The 19,791-nt window shown below is 37.6% G+C and overlaps 1 protein-coding gene across 2 annotated transcripts in view; it reads left to right on the top strand.

Annotated features, from left to right (window-relative positions):
* Positions 1-19,791, top strand: part of LOC129237355 (probable serine/threonine-protein kinase yakA) — a 189,339-nt gene that overhangs the window by 39,512 nt on the left and 130,036 nt on the right. The window contains exons 2-3 of one of the 2 annotated variants that reach the window (XM_054872044.1): positions 11,023-11,165; positions 11,255-12,718. In XM_054872044.1, coding sequence (XP_054728019.1) covers positions 11,396-12,718 — 1,323 coding nt within the window. In that variant the 5' untranslated portion in view covers positions 11,023-11,165; positions 11,255-11,395. Of the gene's footprint in view, positions 1-11,022; positions 12,719-19,791 lie in introns of both variants that reach the window. The other variant, XM_054872043.1, reaches the window with a different exon arrangement.

Here is a 19,791-nt window from a genome sequence, read left to right as displayed (position 1 = left end):
GTGGCGGGGGCAGCGCTCATAGGAACGTTCCAAGCGCTCATAGAAAGAATCCTTGGTCGCATCGTCCTTCTCTTCCGTCGGGGCGTGGGCGCAAATTAGCGAGATGTTAAAAAATCGCGCTTTGATGCGGATTGTTGCGAGACGCTCGTCCACCGGAGTGTACGACAGTACTTGGCGACGAAGTCTCTCTCCCACAACAAATCCGACACCGAATTTGCGCTCCTTTACATGGCAGCTGTAGTAGACGTCGCAAGGTCCTATGTTTTTCTTACCTTGCCCCGTCCATCGCATCTCTTGGATGGCAGTGATGTCAGCCTTTACTCTCACGAGGACATCAACCAGCCGGGCAGAGGCACCTTCCCCATTAAGGGACCGGACATTCCAGGTGCATGCCCTCAAATCGTATTCCTTATTTCGTTTGCAGGGGTCGTCATCATTGTTGGAAGTTCTCATCCGAGGCTTCGTTGCTGTTTTCATTGGGGGGGGCTTTTTAAGTGGCGGGTCCCAAACCCAGCGCACAACCAGCTATGCTGGGATGCTTCGCCTTCTCACTTTAGCTCACTCCCGAACGGGTGTTCGGAAGCTAACCAGAGGATACGTGGGCTAATCCCGGACGTTGTGAGCTGCTTGAACCATATGTAGAAGAATTGTCCTGGCCACTCCCAAGTGAATGGCGATCAGTAACTTTCCCCACTTGTGTGGACTTCTACACATGGAACCAATTGAAGTGAATTTACTTTACATAATAATGTATTTCAAGAGTAAATTGATTTTTAGATGTGTTTCTGCACAGCCCCGCTCACGAATAACCCTGTGGTGGCTCATATGATTTTTTTTGGAAGTTAAGAATATTTTAATTTTTATAATCACCTTAGAAAAACTGCTTCTTTTGGTGAACCACACTAATGTACAAATAAGTACATATATATAGTACGTGCATGGGTCACATATATTCCTTCCATTTCATACGTATCTGTTTACGCACGCTTATGTGTGCCTGGAAGTATGCATAAGAGCGATATACAACAATTCACTAAGTGCAAAAAGTTATAAAACAAAAGACAAGAATGCAATAGGAAAATATACTGAACACACGCACATATGTATGTATATGTATAGTGTATGCACATTCATGTGCTTGTGTGCATGGGAAACTTTTTTTCATGTACAACTTGCATTCTGATGGTAAATTTTTATTGTTGGCTATCTTTGCTGCTTCTGGTGCTTCTGCTGTCTCTGCTGTCTCAGCTGACTAAACTGACTCACAAAGCAAAGCCCTCGAGTGTAAATTGGTCAATGTTGTTGCTTCTGCGTCACTCCTGCTTGTCCTCTACTCATCTATGCTTTTTATTTGCTACACACCGGTGCTCACAATAATAGCAGCACGACATTTTGCAAAGCTTTGACTATTTATTTATTTATAATTTTTTTTATTATTAATTACACAGGTCAACCACGTTTTGTTCTAGGAAAGTGTAGGGTCATTTTCGAAGTAATATTTTGCGTAGAATCCGAATCCGGGGTTTAAATTGCTCTATTACGTCAGGATTTTGAAATATCCTAACCTAAAAGTGCAAAAGACGCTGTTTTTGCCCATTTTTGAGGTTATGTAGCTACGCAGATTTTGCTCTTCATAAAAAAGTAAACATAGTATTTTAAAGTATAAGTCTTCCTCATTTAAATGCCGTTGAGTTTGCTTAAATATCTTTATTTTTCACTGAGATACCGCATTTTGAAGTTTCCATGTTTGTGAATTTTTCGATATTCGAAAATCCATTGAGATAATATGAGACGTCGATTACATAGTCGCACGAAAAAAAACATGAAGACTTCAAAATGCGATATCTCAGTGAAAAATTAAGATATTTGAGCCAACTCAATGGGATTTAAAAGAGGAAGACTTATAATTTAAAATACCACGTCTACTTTTTATGAAGAGCAAAATCTTCGTAGCTACATATCCTCAAAAATGGGCAAAAACAGCGGTTTTTGCACTTTTAGGTTAGGATATCTCAAAGTCCTCACGTGATAGAGCAATTTAAACCCCGGATTCGGATTCTACGCAAAAAATTACTTCGGAAATGACACTACACTTTTATAGAACATTCCGAACCCATTTTTTGCAGACCTGTGTTATTATTATTATTTTTTAAATACAGCTTAGACCACAATAACAAAAACCATGTATTTCACAGTTTCAAAATTTATACAAAATTTAAAAAAATGATGGGAAAAGTGTTTTCTAATAACGGGTATTCCTTGACAAGTAATGTCGAATCTCGGAGCGTATTTCTTCCATGAAAAAGTTCCTCATAAAAAACACTTGTGGAACAAGTCATGCCGCAAATAGGAGAAGGAGCTCGGCCAAACACATAATAGAAGTATACGCGGCGATTATTTCTTTATTTTTTATAAATTTTCTATAGAGTTGAGGTCAACGACTGAGCTAGCCACGACATGAGCTCAGCTTCCTTGACGTGAAAACCGTCGTTGTCTAGCTAAAACAACCACTTCAATAGCATATTCCATTCCGCGTATGGCAGAATTACATTTGCTAAAACTCCTACGTACCCCTGCGGATCCATTGTTCCTTTTATCAAGTGGATTGTTCCAATGCAACTGTAGCGAAAATTTCCCCATACTATCACTTTTGCATCGCTATGTTTGACTGTCTTGAGCGTGTATTGGGGATTATATTCAATATTTTGCGGACGATAGACATACTGCCTAGACCCAGTTCCCCTTTGTTTTTGTCGACAAATGAGCTTTATGTGTATTTCTGCAGATGCCGCTGTAGGTTCTATTTTAGAGACTTGGAGTAAATGCCAATCGTCTTTTCTGGTTGTTTTGCGTGTTTAACTCCACGTGTTTTGGGTGTAACTCTATACGACAGGAAGTTAGCTATCATTTGATCAGAACACCCGAGTATTTCCTTTATTTCTCTATATGTTTTTTCGAAGATTTTTAATGGTTTTACGCACTTCTTCACTACATCATTTTCCACTATTAGAAATAAATAACAAAGCGAAATGGTTAAATTTTACTCATTCTTATCTAATTTGTTTTGCTTTATGCTTACTCTTCAGTTTTCTACACAAACTGTTAAATAATGCATTTTTTATAATACTTTGTAACTCACACTCGTATGCTTTTGAACAGCACAGAAGCAAGTCTCATACAGTAATAAAATACTTTCATAGCAACTACCTCAAGATAATCCTTCATATACTTGGGGAATCCCGTTAGAAATACTGCTAGAAGAGTGCATTGTGTATATGTTCTTACTAAAAAATTGTGATTGAATATACTTGACCTGGGCGCTTCTAATATTTTGCACACGGCTGCACATACATATTGGCATTGTTGCCTTTATGGTCTTTAATGTTGATGATATTGTTGTGCTACATTGCGCCAGGAGTGGAGGGCGTTGGTTCGTGACTTTGTTACGACACTGTAACTGTAGACATCTCGAAAGGTAAAACATATGTTCTTGTTGCTTTAAAAGTTAAGTTTTTTACTTGGATATGTTATTTTAAGGCAAGTATGTGCATTTGTTGTTGCAAATGCATTTGCTGTCTGAAGTAATAACAAATCGGGATGCTTGCATGCATTTTCTAAGCTTTGACAGGATTTTGATAAGTTTATGTCAACAAAGGAGAGATTTCTGCGAGCTTCATTGATTAGGACTAAGCTTGATGGCTTTATTGATTTATAAAAATAGGAATATTTCTTTTATACTTTGAAACAAATCAAAAAAGGTGTGAAGAAGATAATTTTTTTGCAATTTTATTAGGGGTACTAGATTTTGCGAACTTGACGCACGAATTGCTCTAAATCATAGACTGGCCTTCCGGCAAGATGCGTTCTCATAATTCCCCACACATTTTCAATGGGGTTCGCGTCTGGGGACTGGGAAGGCGCCATTTTCTTGTTTTGTTTTTTCTCAATATATTTTTCAGAGAGCAGTGGTTTTGATGATGTGGGACGATAGGATATGTTCGCCTCCTTCAGTCGACGTTCGCTGGCGTTGATGCTCACATCTATTCCCTTTTTAGCAAGAACTGACCGTACTTGGCTTAGTCACAAAGAAGGGCCCCGTTTCAAAAAGTTGGACGATTACTTTTTCCTACTTTTTTGTCGTAACTTGTTTCAAGTCGAGCTCGGAAAAGTCATCAACATTTTTGTACATCTTATAGCCCTGATTTTACATCATAACAAACTTTTTTGATTTTTTAATCACTTTTACAGACGAGGCGTATGATAATTTCGGCTCTTTCGAATGCGTGCATAAAAGTACCACTCGTATATATATAATATTTCCCGTACTTCTCACTCATTTTTGTTTGGTTACGTTAACGGGAAAGTCTCGAACGACACAAACTTGAGTTAGCACTGGCGACGTAGCCCTTGAGTGAACGCAATATATTGAAATACAATATATTGAAGTTACAAGTAAAAAAAACCGGTTCTTTTCTTCTGACAAAGACTACTCGTATATATATAATATTCATTGTGTTCTTTGAAGTTTAGGTTGGATCTATGGTTCTCGTATTGCCTCCTGACGTGCTATACAGAAAAGTACTGCAGACGTTACTAGTATGGAAATATTTTGCTCTCACGGCAGGAGTGATTCCTCAATCCTGGAAAACTACAACCATAATACCAGTGTCAAAAAGTAGTGCTAATATTGACGAGATAAAGTCATGCCGTCAATTTTCTCTCATATCCTTCTTGTTAAATGAAATATAGTAGCTTCCCTTTTCAACTACGAGGAATTCAAGCCAGACAAAGCTTGTGCCGATGCATTTCTATATATAGATTATTTTGCTACTAAAGCACTTTCCAAGAATGATATATACAAGATTGCGCCTAACAGAGAGTGTCTGGCGTACTATTAGTCTAGTTGTGCAGTGTTGCCAATCATTTGCTCTTCGAAATAATTGTAGTGCAATTTTATACCCAAAATGCAAATATTTTTGAGTTTGGTGTTTGTTTCTGTTTTTAATTTGTTGCTACCAAAATTGTAAGATAAAAAAAGTTTATATTAAAAAAAAGTTCAAACAATCCACTTTGAGAAGATTTTAGTGCCATTGAAAATTTCTTGTATTCATAAAATTTGATGTTTTGGAAATACAAATCTCATTTGTTTTTCCTTTTGAGGTTATGCAAGAATATCGGATATTTTTCTTTCACACAGAAAAAACACCATCTGAAAAAAAATTCTCAAAAATCAAATATATAACCTTATTGTACAAATATGTGACCTATAAAATTGCATACTTTGTGGAAAACATTGACACGCACATCAGAAGTACGAGGAAGAGCTCATCGGAATACCCAAAAAGGATGTACGTGCCAATTATATATAAAATTGCATACGCAAATATTCCTAAAATTGAAAATATGTTGAATTTTTCTAAATTTGTACAAAGTCGGAAACTTCGAATTATATGGTTATGGTAGAAGAGAGACCTATATGTAAAAAAACAACAATGTCTAAAATTAAATGAGGAACAGATAAATTGAAAAAAATAAAAAAGTCCTTGTGCTATAATTATTTAACGCAGTATTTATTTATTTACTTATAAATCCATCATTGATGAAAACGAAATATCTTTTAGGGTTCTATCTGACCTTCGTCGATCATTGTTGAAAGCCAAGGACATAAACTTATTTTCTATAAAGCTATATTGCTCCAAAAAATGCTGGAAAACTAGAACGTTTTCCTGTGGTATAGAAATCTCTTTTTAAATTTAATGGCGGCCTCCGTTTTGTCTCCAGTTGGTTCCCGTTTTCGGGATAACGGTTTTGGAAAATTCTCTTGGGAAGCTTAGAGCTGTTTCTGGAAAATCCTTTCTTTTGTATTGTGCCAAGTTTAAGCAGAATACTGTACATTCGTATTGAAGTCGGTCACTACCACTATCGCATTGGCAATCTACCTCGCTTAATAAACATTAAATGCCACTGAGAATAATCCAAGTTTATTGGGTAGAATTATAACATGTGAAGAGTTTTGGTTTTTTTCGTATGTCACTGAAAATAAGCGGTAATCAATGCATTAGAAGAAGAGCCCGATTTCAGCGACAGCAAAAAAACCTCTAATGAGAAAATCAAAAATCAAAGCAAATAAGCGAAAAGAAAACATCAAAAGTTTAAATACATTAATTTCAAATTAGGTAGCAATCGTGCCACTTCATTATTCTAACAGCAGCGGCAAGTCAACTTGATTATAATTAAAACTCCGCTTTCATACAAACACACATATAAAGAAAAAAGAAGAAAACTTCAGTCATATCCGTTACGACAACTTCCGCTAATAAATTATGCGTTCGCGCTCGCTTGTCTCACTGTCTGTCATTCACCTTAAACTTGCCACAAATCACTTGCTTCTCGGCTTCTCGTCAATGCAAGCACGCACAGGCACCCACAGGTTGTAAGCATACCAAAAAAAAAAAAAAAAATGAACAAAATAGACGAGATGAAGTAAGAGAAAAATATGAAAGGTTTTTACCTGACACTATCCGCCTACGAAGTGGAAGCGGTACAATTTATTGCAAGTAAAATGCAATCAACTGCAAGTAAGTGATGAAAAGGGGTTACAAAAAGAGCGCAAGGAAGAAATCCAACACAAAGGAAAGTCTGTATAATATCCGTTTGATGTACATTTGCTGTTACATTTACTTTTATTAACTATAGCACGGAATTTCATATATACCATTGATGATTGAAAATGCGCTTCGAAAATTTGTGAGACTTTGCAGTTGGGTACTGAGCTTGATTTACAGGCTAGATATATAGCTACTGTGCTGCGTAATTTGCTTATTTTCGATATATTTTCTTAATTAGTTTAGTGCAAAAAATAGTTTTCTCGAAATAATCTATGCAAAAGTAGATAAAATATAAAATAATTGGGTACACTCTGGGTATATCTGTATTTATATACCAGGTATATACCTATAAAATGAGACTGTTTTCTTTCAATTTCAAACATTTATTAACAAAAAATGGTTACAAATTTAATCTTAAAAATAATAGCCATCGCTAGCGACAAATTTTTCCCATCTCTCAGGCAATTTGGGGATGCCGCGCCAAAAAAATTGGCCGTCTTTGGCCGCAAACCAATCATCGAGTCATTTTTTGGCTTCTTCGTGAGAATTGAAGCGCTGCTCGGAAAGTGCGTGGCCCATCGATGCAAACAAATGATAATCGGGAGGCGCCAAGTCTGGTGAGTTAGCCGCATGCACCAGCGGTTCCCAATCGTACGTCTCCACCAATTCCCGGGTCACTCTTGTACGATGTGGCGGTGCATTGTCATCAAGAAAAATTACTTTGTGACGCCGATCGGCATATTCTGGGCGTTTTCGGTGCATAGCGCTTTTCAAATCGGCCAATTGTCGTTGGTAGCGTACACCGTCAACTGTTTCACCTGGTTCTAATAGCTCGTACCAAATCATACCGCGCTGATCCCAGAAAACACACAACATTGCCTTGCGGCCAAAGCGTTTTGGTTTGGCCGTTATTTTTGGCTTGTGGCCAGGCGGACCATACGATCGTTAACGCTTGGGATTGAAGAAATACACCCATTTTTCATCACCCGTAACGATTCGATGCAATAAAGACTTCCTTTTGAACCGGGAGAGCAGCATTTTTCAAGTGTGCATTAGGTTACGTTAGATTAACTCAGCTGGCCTTAAGCCACGCATAGACCATTTGGTCCCTAGCGATACCGGATAGAGGCTGACCTTTATTAAGATTTAATAAATAATACCATATAAAAACACAGAAGATGCCTTAAAGTTTGTTCTATATCCTCTCTGTATATGCAGCTAATAGATTATGACCTTTCAGCATACCTATGATAGTTCTGCGGTCTTTTCGTAAGAGCGTAAGTACGAATTGAGTTTTTTGTCATTAGTTCTACACATGACTTTTGCAGTTTTGCGAGTGGTGAGATTAGTCCACCTAGCATCCGCCTGCTTTTTTATGCAGACGTCCATTTCCTTATAAATTATGTCTTAGTCTTGTCTATAATGCCTTTGTGACGCGCTACCCAATAGATGTGCAGCCTTCAATGGGCGGCTAGCCTTTCTATGGCTTCCCCCTCCGTTGAACATATTTGGACTTAATGCAATATGAGTTTATTGCTTTTATTGCTGCTTGACTGTCCACGTAAATTTAATTATTGAGTTATTTTAATTTTTTCTGTAGGCTAGCTCCGCGGCTTTACCAACACTAAAAACTTCCGCTTGTAAAATACTGCTTTGATCCAGCAGCTTGATTGGCTGCCTAATCCCAAGTTTTCAAGAGTAAATATCCGCTTCCATTCTGTTTAAAGCTTTAGAGCCGTCTATGCAAATGTGAGAAGTCCTACGGCCAGGCTTCATGCATTTGTGTCGTCCTTTCTCTTCAATTGTAGTATGAAAAATTTTCTCCCAATTAAAGCGCGGAGTTATGTAGCAAGATTTTCCGCCATTATACATTAGCTTGTACCGAAAAAGATTTCACTGCTCGTCCAAATATCCAGTTCTCGTACTTAGCCACCGGATCTCACTTCGTACTACTCTAACAGACCATCTTAATGCCATGTGGCGCAAACTTTCGAACTGCATAAGTATATCACAACTAACGAGGATCTGCACTGATGACAGTAATCGTGTCTCATGCTTCAAGCAAGCATTTCATTCTGGTAGAATGTGAAGGAAAAAACCATTTCCCATTTCCACTCTAACTGTCTTCAACTGTGCTGAAATTCGCTCGATATCTGGGGCTACCAGTTTTAGTAACATTAAATGAGGTGACAGATATTGACATAAAGAAGTTGAGAGATGGGAAGATAAACTGTGTTTTGGCCAATACTGCATTAATATAACTGTAATACAAAAGCTGTAATATTACATCTCGCCTCCAATCATTGCCCTAAGAATGCTGTTTGCTTTAGTGACATCCATTTCAACTTAACCTGACCTTAGCTTCCCATAAAGTCATAATCATCATAATGTTCAGGAAGAGGGGGTTAGTACCAAAGTTATAAATGTTTCTCAAGACTTAGGTTTTTCATATTGAAATGTATTTTGTTATTTTAGCTTTTTATACATGAACATTGGTATCAAATACTATTAAACCTTTTTTTTTCAATGATAAATCTGGCCGCCGGTTGACAATATATTATATCTCAAGTTTGGAAGGTCTGAAACAAAAAAAATTAAATTGTTCAACAAATTAGTAAAATATTATCTTATAATTATAATCGTGGCGTTTTCCCCAAAAATTTAACAAATATTTACTATAAGAAACAAATTTATTTTTTTTAATTTTTTTTGGTTAACCCTTTACCAAAACTTTGCATTTAATTTCCTCAATGGAGTTCGAATCTAGGACCCACTCACTGTCAGGTTAGTCCCATATTAGATGCAAACATGAGAATAGGACAACGGAGAGATTCATGAAAAGAGATTAGAGAAAGGAGCTTTGTAAAAATAAAAAATGTAAAAATAAAATTCGTTTTTTTCGAAATTCTAAAATTTGTTCTGCAAAATTTCAAACATAAACATTCCCGTTTTGTTACTTTTTCAACTACTTGTACATGAATATATCAGACGATCACTCGAATAAAAATTGTTATAGTTATTGAAAAGAAAAAAATTATGTAGAAAAAATATGCTTCATGGGACTTCAACAAGAGAAGTAGGATATTTATATATAAGTCATGCTCGGTATCGTTAAAACAGGTTTGACCTTATGCCTTTAAAAAGGACACTAGGTTGCTATAGCGACTTCCAGGGAAGGTGTCTAAAGCCCTATTATTTTTCTTCTTGAATGATAACTGCTTAAACGTTTCGTTTTCTTCCTAACCTGTGCTCTTTGGAAATACATAGCGAAGTCCTTCTCCACCTCATCTCTCCTACGCAAAGGACTCCTTTCTTTCCTTTGTTACCACTTACTGATACGCTAACGAATACTTTCAGAGCAGGAGCATTTGTATCCGCTGGATCATTATTCTTTGCATTATGTCTATTTCGTGGCAAAGCTCATATAGATCACTGTTCCATCGTCTGCGATATTCGCTATCGTAAAATCGTCTGCAGAATCGTTCGCTCAAGTAATCCAAGGGATGTCTCATCGGATGTTATCACCGCCCAACTTTCTGCGTCATTTTATAGCACGGGCATAATGAAGAACTTATCTGTAAATAGTAGTTTTTGTTCGTCGAGAGAAAACTTTACTAATCTTTTCCTTACATGTTCTTAAATCATCCCATTCAAAAACTCAGAGGAGCTAAATTCTGAATTTTTACCAAATTGGACCACAAATGCGACTTTATTAAATGTGGCCACTTAGCGTGCCACGTTTTTTTGGGATATGATTTATTTTTAGCTCGCCAATTTATTTTTTATAATTCGTACCATAAATAGCTTTTTAAAAAATATATCGGCGCCAGCGCCACCTGAAGTGAATTTCTCGGCCCTGCAGTGAAAGTGACGTAAAATTCGGTTTATTCTTTGCTCAGCGTGGCGAGTACAAACAGACAAACATACATAATAAGTTTTTCAAAATTCAATGAGTAGACTAGATTGCCCTACAGTTTTATTGTATTATAGATGCATATACATATGTATATGATGATTTGGTATGTTCGTATGTACGCAAAAACTGAAGGGTTGCATGCTTCAGCTGGATACGGAAAAAATCAGTTAATTTAATTTTATGCGAAGTATTTCAATTTCAGCAAAATATCCACTTTCGCCCACTGTTACCCTTTTCAAGCTCCTCTTCCGCTTTTCTCATTCACGTCATTTATAAACCAGCAGTGTTTATCTGTCTAAAGTTTACGCTTTCCGCTTATCCCTATCATTTTTCTCCCAGTTTCGCTTCATCTAATTTCTTTTATTGCGACTTCATACGCACCTTTGAACATTTCAATTGAAAAAGAAAATGTATATATATAAATGTATATTGTATACGCTATTCTTATACGCTTTACTTTAATCACAGTTTCTATTTATTTTTTCTATTTCTCAACAGCTGTCAGTAGGGAGCATTACCTGCTTTGAACGTGCAACTTGACACAGCCGCATAGACATAAAGCCAACCGTTGATGTCGACTACAAAGGAAACGCTGTCAACTCGAGTTAACTCAGTAGCACAATCGTACATACAGGACGAAGGTGAGGCATCACGAACCATCACCGACTCGGCCGCCAGCCAGTTGCAGTTACAATTGCAATTATTATTATTCCTTTCAACTGTGCAACAGTGATTTTAATTGAAAACGTGCCTGGAACAGCCTCATAGTGTAGCAAGCAGCCAGCAACTTTCCACCAAACAACTGTCTCCACCTACGTCGACGACTACGACGCCAACAAAAACACACATTGCTCTTCCTTGCGGCGGCAAAATGACTGTAAAGCTGACGAATTTTTTCAGTAGCGCTGCTTCCATGCCAACGACAACGACGCCGCCCTCACCGCCCATGGTACCCACCGCTATCGGTGGCAGTTACCATCATCATCAGCAACAACCACATTTGCAATACCTGCAACAACAGCAACAGCAGACGCAACAACTACAACAGCAATCATCGCTACCCTATAATCCGTATATTGGTGGCGTTATGGATGACGGCGACTTGTATGACGATGACAACATGTCGCTATATTCGAATGCCACAGCCGCTAGTGGTATTATGACGCAACGCGGTCATTCATGCAACAATTCACAACGTCCGCTGTTGGGCGAAAGGAAGCCGCCAAAAATGTTGTTGAGCAACAATGCAACAAAGAAAAATAAAAAGTCGACTGGCATTAATCAACCGCAACGTCACTTGCAGCAGCAGCAGCAACAACAACAACAGAAACAAGGAAAACCACAACAGCAGAAATCGTATATCTCACCGTACGTGCAACAACAGAAACGTGACAGCGCCAAGGGATTGCACGGCTTTAACGATTTCGATATTTTGTCACAGCAATACACGGAGCATTTGCGCAGCAGCCCACATATCGGCTACCCCTACGGCAGTCCCCCCTCGCCCACTGCTAAGTCTAATGATTTTGTATTCGATACTTTGGCATTGCCACAGCAACAGCAACAACAACAGCAACAGCAACACACTTTGTATGACAATCGTATTTACAGTAGTGCTGGTACAGTTAATCAGCAGCAGCAACAACAGCAAAATTCAAGTCATTATCAACAGCAACAAATGGCAAATGGCTTTAATGATACGGACTACTCGTATTATGGACACAACGCCTGCATCGGTAGTGGTAGTGGCAGTGGCAGTGGCAGTAGTAACATTAGTAATAACGGTGGTAGCAATGCCCTTTTGACCACTACGAATAACGCATCGCCAACTCATTACATGGGCAAATCGTCACGCTTTGAAGATGATTTTTGTTCTCGCCGCAATGCAACCTTTGCTGCGCCGCAGCCGCAGCCGCAGTCACAGTCGCTGCCGTCCTCTGAGAAAACTTGGACGACTTCAGTTGTGGCTGGCAGCGACGATGTTGGTGGCCCTTTCATATTTGGAGGTATGCCGCATGAACTATTCCAGCACCAACACCAGCAACAACAACAACAACAACCTGATAACAGCACTCTGCGACAGGAACAACAACAGCAAGATTTTAGTAGTTTAACCACAGCGGTGACCAACTCGACGGACTCTGTGATAGATGTGGCAGACAAATACGCGCCATACAATGGCCATGTGACTATGGTGAGTGCATGTGTGTGTTCATGTAGCCGTTTAGATGTATGGTGTGTAATGCAAGTTTGAGCATCAAGTTACTGAATCGTGGCCACAAGAGCTTCTCAGTTTCGATAAAATATTTTTCCTTTGCAAACTTTCAAACAAATCAGGGGGAATATGAAAGAAAGTGTTCTCGTACGTGCATTCAAACAGCGTGCGACAAACAATAGCACATCAACATCTTGACGAGTTTTGATAACAGTACAGCTCATTGCCTAACGAAATCCATATAAATCCAAGTTTCAGGCTTTATAAAATAATTTTAAAAATTCCACAAACTTCTCATTACAATTTTGTGGTTTTTAATTAGAATTTATAGAAAAATATTTAGGTATATTATCATACAGTTGTATAGCGCATTAAATTTGAATATAATAAATGGCAAGTGCTTAGTTAAAAAACTGGCAAAACAATTTCATCCAAAGAAGCAATGACGAAGGTGGCGTTTCTTTGCCATCAACAATATCTAAACTTGTCTAGCACCTTACAAAAACCTAGCAATTTAAGACCATAAGCCTTCGAAATGCGCTATTAGATGAGCCATTTCCAAAGGTCGCCAACTGTGTGGATTATCCCTATTTAGTTCGGTGAAGCCTAAATCCATTTTTACGCTCTCATGGAGGTTGACCCAAAAGTAATTTGTTGATAACCCTCCATACCGCCATGAGCCTCCCATAGGAATAGTATAGAATGGAATTGTTCAAGCACTCAAATATTCCACTTAAGGTATAGAAAGGAGATGTAAGGGAAAGGATAGGGTAAGATAGCTGGGGTGGAAGATCCTTGCTCCTGTTTTTGTTAAACTTCTCAGTTTTTTTTATGAATCTTAGCAATTTATCGAGGAAAAGAGTATGCAGTTTGTCTATTCTCAACAGTTCCGATCCAAAAATGTGCCATCTAAGTCTGGCGAAGGCCGGATATTTTCAGAGAAAATATTATCTGCTATTATCTTCATGTTCCAAATAAGATTTACAGAGTGGGTCTTCGATGATGCCTAGTGTTTCCACTTGTTGTCCAAAAGGATTGTGCCCCGCAATTAGTCATATCAAGGCTTGTAGCTCTTCCTCTGTCTTAGAAGAAGGCTAACCTGTCAGGTCCTTTCTGGAAATACTTGGTTGTTACAGGTATCGCTATATAGTCATATCAAGGCTTGTAGCTCTTCCTCTGTCTTAGAAGGAGGCTAACCGGTCAGGCCCTTTCAGGAAATACTTGGTTGTTACAGGTATCTCTATTTCACCAATGACTCAAATTTAATTTTACTCTGAGATCCTGCTAGTCCGGGTTGTTCCTGCTATGCTTGACTCTTAAATTAGTTCCGGTTCAATTGGACGCTCTAAATACAGCTTTTCGCAAATTGACAAGCCAGTTAGATGCCTTGAACCCCACATCATCCGGACACTCACACAACTTCAGGCGAATTCCAACTTGCAACGAAGTTATGCTTGAACTTTAATTTCTGGGTAAGGAGGTAAAGCGAATGGGTCTTGTGGTGAACGAGGACAAAACGAAGTACCTCCTGTCTTCAAACAAACAGTCGGCGCACTCGCGTATCGGCACCCACGTCACTGTTGACAGTTATAATTTCGAGGTTGCAAAATACTTCGTTTATTTAGAATCCAACGTAGAATCTCTCTTGCCAACAAGTGCTACTTTGGACTAAGTAGCCGATTGAGCAGTAAAGTCCTCTCTCGACGAACAAAACTAACACTCTACAAGACTCTCATCATGCCCGTCCTAACGTATGGCGCAGAAGCTTGGACGATGACAACATCCGATGAAGCGATGCTTGGAGTGTTCAAGAGAAAGATTCTGCGTAAGATTTTTGGACCTTTGCACATTGGCAACGGCGAATATCGCAGACGATGTAACGATGAGCTGTATGAGCTTTACGACGACATAGACATAGCGCGGCGAATAAAGATCCAGCGGCTACGTTGGCTGGGTCATGTCGTCCGAATGGATACAAACGCTCCGGCTTTGAAAGTATTCGATGCGGTACCAGCTGGTGGCAGCAGAGGAAGAGGAAGGCCTCCTCTGCGTTTGAAAGATCAGGTGGAGAAGGACTTGGCTTCACTTGGTGTGTCCAACTGGCGCCGGTTAGCACGAGAAAGAAACAACTGGCGCGCTTTATTAAACTCGGCCAAAATCGCGTAAGCGGTTATAGCGCCAATTAAGAAGAAGAAGAGCAGACCTTTAGAGCTTGGCTTTCACTACAGAGCCTAGTTTTATGACCTAACAACTTTTCACCAATTATCCGGTCTGTTACAAAGACCTTTAAGTTATTGTTCACATGCCATGCTAGTCAAGTACTACTCTGTTTTCAGTATTGGAGCCGCAGCTCCATAGGCAGTGTCTGGTAAAAATTTCAGGCATCTCATTTAAAAGAGAGAGTCAGTTTTTTATCGATCTTAGACAGTTTTAGCCAGATGTGTCGTGTTATCTTATAAGTGAATTTTGTTGACCATATTTTGTTTCGCCTGTTTAAGATAGTTTTTGATAAACTGGAGTTGGACCGTATTGTGCTCTATTAAGAACAGAGGTGTCAAGTATTTATAATACAAATTACGATCCTCTATAATCTAGGTATGCTCCGGGTCAGCTAGTCATCATAGGTCGCCGTTCTTATTCTTACAAATACTCGACCCTCTTTTAAAATAGCAGCTTCTGGCAGAACTTTTGAGAGCTTCTTCATCTCACTGCATGTTGAATTTTGAGTTTCAGAGTTCCAAATCCTCAGATTATCTGACCGCCATACAAAGAGTGTTTTTCGAGAACTGGTTTTTGGTATTCGCCATAAAGCAGTAAAGAAACTTATTTGGTACTTTCTATAAGATGTAATAATGAACTGGAAGTTGCTATTTTAATACTGAATAAAGTAAAGTAAAAATCTTAAAAATTAGGTTTATTACATCTCTTAAGAGTAGTACACCTTTCAAGTGAACTTCCATCAAATCGCTTCTCCTAAAATATTGTATCCAACAAAATATATTTTCAATGTCTATAGTACTAGACGCACATCAGGTTCCTCGATACTGCAGTAAATGATAGGAGTGGGTTAGCACGAAAGCGTGAGAAATTTTTAACTACATACATAAGTGTTTGCTGGATATCAAATTGTTCTAAGCAACTTCTGATGATACTTTTGCAAAGCCATCACTTGGCATACAACGCATTTAAGTACATTGAATGCAAATTTAAACTGCGATTCAACTGAAATTTCTTTTTGATAAACTTGAAGCCAGACTTTCGTGGCCGTTATGCCATTGTGCTTAGTTGGATTCAAAGTATAAGTTACTACTACATACAAATATTCATGCATATACAATACTAATACAACTGACATGACGCAAAGGAAAATCCTGTGGTGGCTACCAAGAGGAATAACATCTGAAAACTCAAACAAAGTAAAGCAAGACAATAAAAACAACAACATCATATAGCTTTTCAATGTTAATCACCACAAAGCTGTTTGTCTATTTGTGGCTAATTGGCGTTAAACTTATTTGTAAACGCATTTAAGGAATAGCAATGAATAGAATGAGAGTAAAAGAAGCGGAAAGGAAAAGACAATGAAAGAAAAGAAAAGAAGAAAATCGGAAGACTTTCACCAATTAAGCAAGTCAAGTGTAATTTAAGTGAACAAATGAAATTAAAAAAGAAAGAAAAGAAAATTAAAAATAGGAATTAGCTACTGCGTTGTAAGAAGAGGGAAGAGAAACAATTTGAAACCAGAAGGAAATTCAGGAAGGAAGGAAAATAAGGAAGTTGATGTGAGTCGTAGAGGTGAAGAAACCTTGCCGCGCGCCATACACTTCATTAGCTTAATTTATGTTTTAACAACGCGCAATGAAATGGAAGACTGCTGGATCTGAAGAGACGTTGTTGGGCATCTGTGGTACGAGCTGCTGTCATTGCTAGTAAGGGTTTTGCACTTGTAACGGGTGTGTTTCAAAGATATAGAATCAGTTTTTAGAATGTATCTCAAAATTATGTTTGCGAAAACTTAAATATATTGAAATTTCACGACAACAATTTTTTCAATACAAACTAACGAAATGAACGCTTAAATATTTTCTCATTCTATTTATCCGAGTAGAATTTATGCTAAATTTTGAGTTTCAAAGTTAGATGGTGAAAATGTTGGTGGCACAATATTCCCTTTTTTTGTTTTTTAATAAAACTGCTGAACAACTTCTTATATCTAAAATGTAAGGATCTCATAGTTTCATACAGGTATGCGAATTTACCAACCATAAGAATGCGCAAAAGGGCGAAAACTGTGAACTTTTTTAGTTCGCTTTATCAAAACCCATTGTCAGCACCTTGTTATTTTTATGTTGCACAGTTCTATTTAGCTTTAAGGGAACAGATACCTGTAAACGGCTAAATTTTCCCTGATTTTCATTAAAATTATTTAAAATGAAGAAGTCAATATATTTTTTTTTAAATTGGCATACAGTTTATTTAATCATTTAAAATGGCGGATGTCCACTCAATTCCTCCAGCAAGGTCGAAGCGGGGCTTCTCAATCGGCGGGCATTGTAGCATCGGCGTTAGTGACCTGAATACAAAAAAACCAAAATTTTTTTTGTTTATTAATGTCATAATTTCTATATGAATTAAAAAAAAAAATGAAAAAAAAAATGAATTTTGGGGCGAATTTTCCTACTATTTTTGCTTCGAAAAATTTTCAAAAAATTGTAAATTCACATATTCAATACAACGTAACTATACCTCTCCCCGCGCTCGAACGCAAAGAATAGAGTCGTCACGATTGACGATCTATAATATAAGAAATACTTAAATTTACGTTCGAAAAATTTTTTGACATATTCTTACAGTATAATTTTAAAAAATAATTTTAGCATTTTATGAAAAAAAATTTTTTTTTTCGAAATTTTTCAGGTATCGGTCCCCTTAATTCCTTTAAAATTTTGTCACATTTTTATATACGAGTATAAATAATTTCAAACACATGGCTGGCGGTATTTTGGAAAAACATGAAAAAATTAGTATCGAAGCATACTAGGTTGTGTTACCTATATACGATTCCGTAATCCGATAGAAAGATATAAGGAATTATGGAGATTGTGCAAATGTAATTGGGATGCCATACTTCTTACAAAGCAGAATATTTTTTAATAAAAAATATTTGACCAAAACATAGTTTGGTTGAGTTTATCTGTAAAACATTGTATTTTTCTTGTTTTCTGAAAAAGAAGGTATTAAAGCTTAGATTTTCATGGTTAGAACTGTTCATTGTCAAGTAGAAATCCTTATTGAGGGTTCACAAATATTTACTCTGCCTAGAACCAATTTTTTTGGAAATATCTGCTTAGTATTAGGTTGGCAAGGGTTGGGTATCATTTTTACCGAAAATTTTTATTTAAATTAAGAACAATAAATATATCAATAGGAGTGTGTAGGCACCATTTCTCATCTCTCGTGACTATTCGGTACAAAAAGTGTTGTTTATGACTTCGTGTCGCTCGATGGCGGGATAGATGCTGAGAAGCAATGTGAAGGCGGTTTTCTTTGTTATTTTCGTTGAACTCGTGAGGCAGGTGTCGAAAATGTTGATGTTTGCCCCCTGGATATTTCATTTCTTAGCCTCAAAACTAATAAAAAATTAAGTAACTGAAAGATACGAAAACTATGTTAATATTTTGTAGAGCAGAAAGAGTTATATCGAATGAATACTTACCCTTTGCTAAACAGCAAACAAATCGTTGTAAAATAAAAGAAAATATAAAAACGCTATGAACGTTTTCCCCAACCCAATAGTTTCCCATCGCCTTTGGAATGAATGCCAATGACATAAATAAAAATTTTGTAAAAATGTATCTGTTGAAATATTTTCACAGGAGAGAATTTAAAATCATTGCAAATAGTGTTTTTAGCTCCTTGATATAGCTCCATTTCGACGAAGGTTGATTGCATTTCGCTGACTTGAAACAAGACCATATGTGTATATATCTCGAATAAGAAGTATAATTCCTATGCATAATCAGAGGGGAAAGGCGTAGGTCAGTGAAGTAAGTAGGTGATATGGTTTTGATGTTTTTCATTGCATTGAGAGACGACCACATATAATTTGTTTGAATGTACCACATACTCTGTTCGCTGAAATGGAATAAATTAACAAAATTTGAGTTATGCACTTTGGCTCCGTGGTTCTCTATTTATAGTCCGCTTTAGTTTGTAGTATGATTCAGTATATCTCTTAGTATGAAGGAATCGAATATTAGTATTTAGAAAGGGCCATCAGATTTTACGTACTTTTCCCAATATGGTTTTCTTGACAGATCACGCGTGACTACTGTCAAACTTAATACATACTTTCTTAATTGTCATTTCCTTATGAAAAGATTCACGCCTGAAGAGGCTGAAGAGCAACCAGAAGCCATTCTCCATTCAAGAACAGCCATTACATCTATTAAAAACAACCGTTTGGTGAAGGAATCATCGGTCCATACTTTTTCAAAGACGAGGCTGGCGCCAAGTAACAGTGAATTCCGAACGTTATCGCGACTTTTTGATTCCGCAAATTGAAGCGCGTGATCTGCACAACATTTGGTTCCAACAGGACGGCGCTACTTGCCATACAGCCCATGAACTAATGGATTTCCTGCGTGGTCTTTTCGGTGAGCAATTTATCTCTCGTGTCGGACCAGTGGATTGGCCACCAGATCGTGGCCACCTTTAGACTTTTATTCATGGGGTATGTAAAGTTTAAATTCTTTGTGGATAATCCAGCTTCGATTGGGGCATCGAAAGCCAACATTATTTAACTTATTCACGAGATAGCGCCAGAAGTCCTCCGGTGATTCATTTAAAATTAGTTTTCATTGATGGCCGTATTACGGCACAGTTATGGCAAACATTTGAAAGGGATTGCCTTTAAAAAATAAATGTCATAAATGGTTCTACACATAAAATAATAAAGAATGCCCAATCAATTTGAATTTTTGTTGCTTTATTCCAATTTTAAATCCGATACCTCTCAATTGATTACCCCTTATATGCGTGTAAATATTTTT

The sequence above is a fragment of the Anastrepha obliqua genome, chromosome 2 (assembly GCF_027943255.1).
Source record: "Anastrepha obliqua isolate idAnaObli1 chromosome 2, idAnaObli1_1.0, whole genome shotgun sequence".
In the NCBI taxonomy this organism is placed as follows: Eukaryota; Metazoa; Arthropoda; class Insecta; order Diptera; family Tephritidae; genus Anastrepha; species Anastrepha obliqua.
Note: the sequence above shows the minus strand (reverse complement) of the source record. Positions and strands in the feature narration are given on the sequence as shown.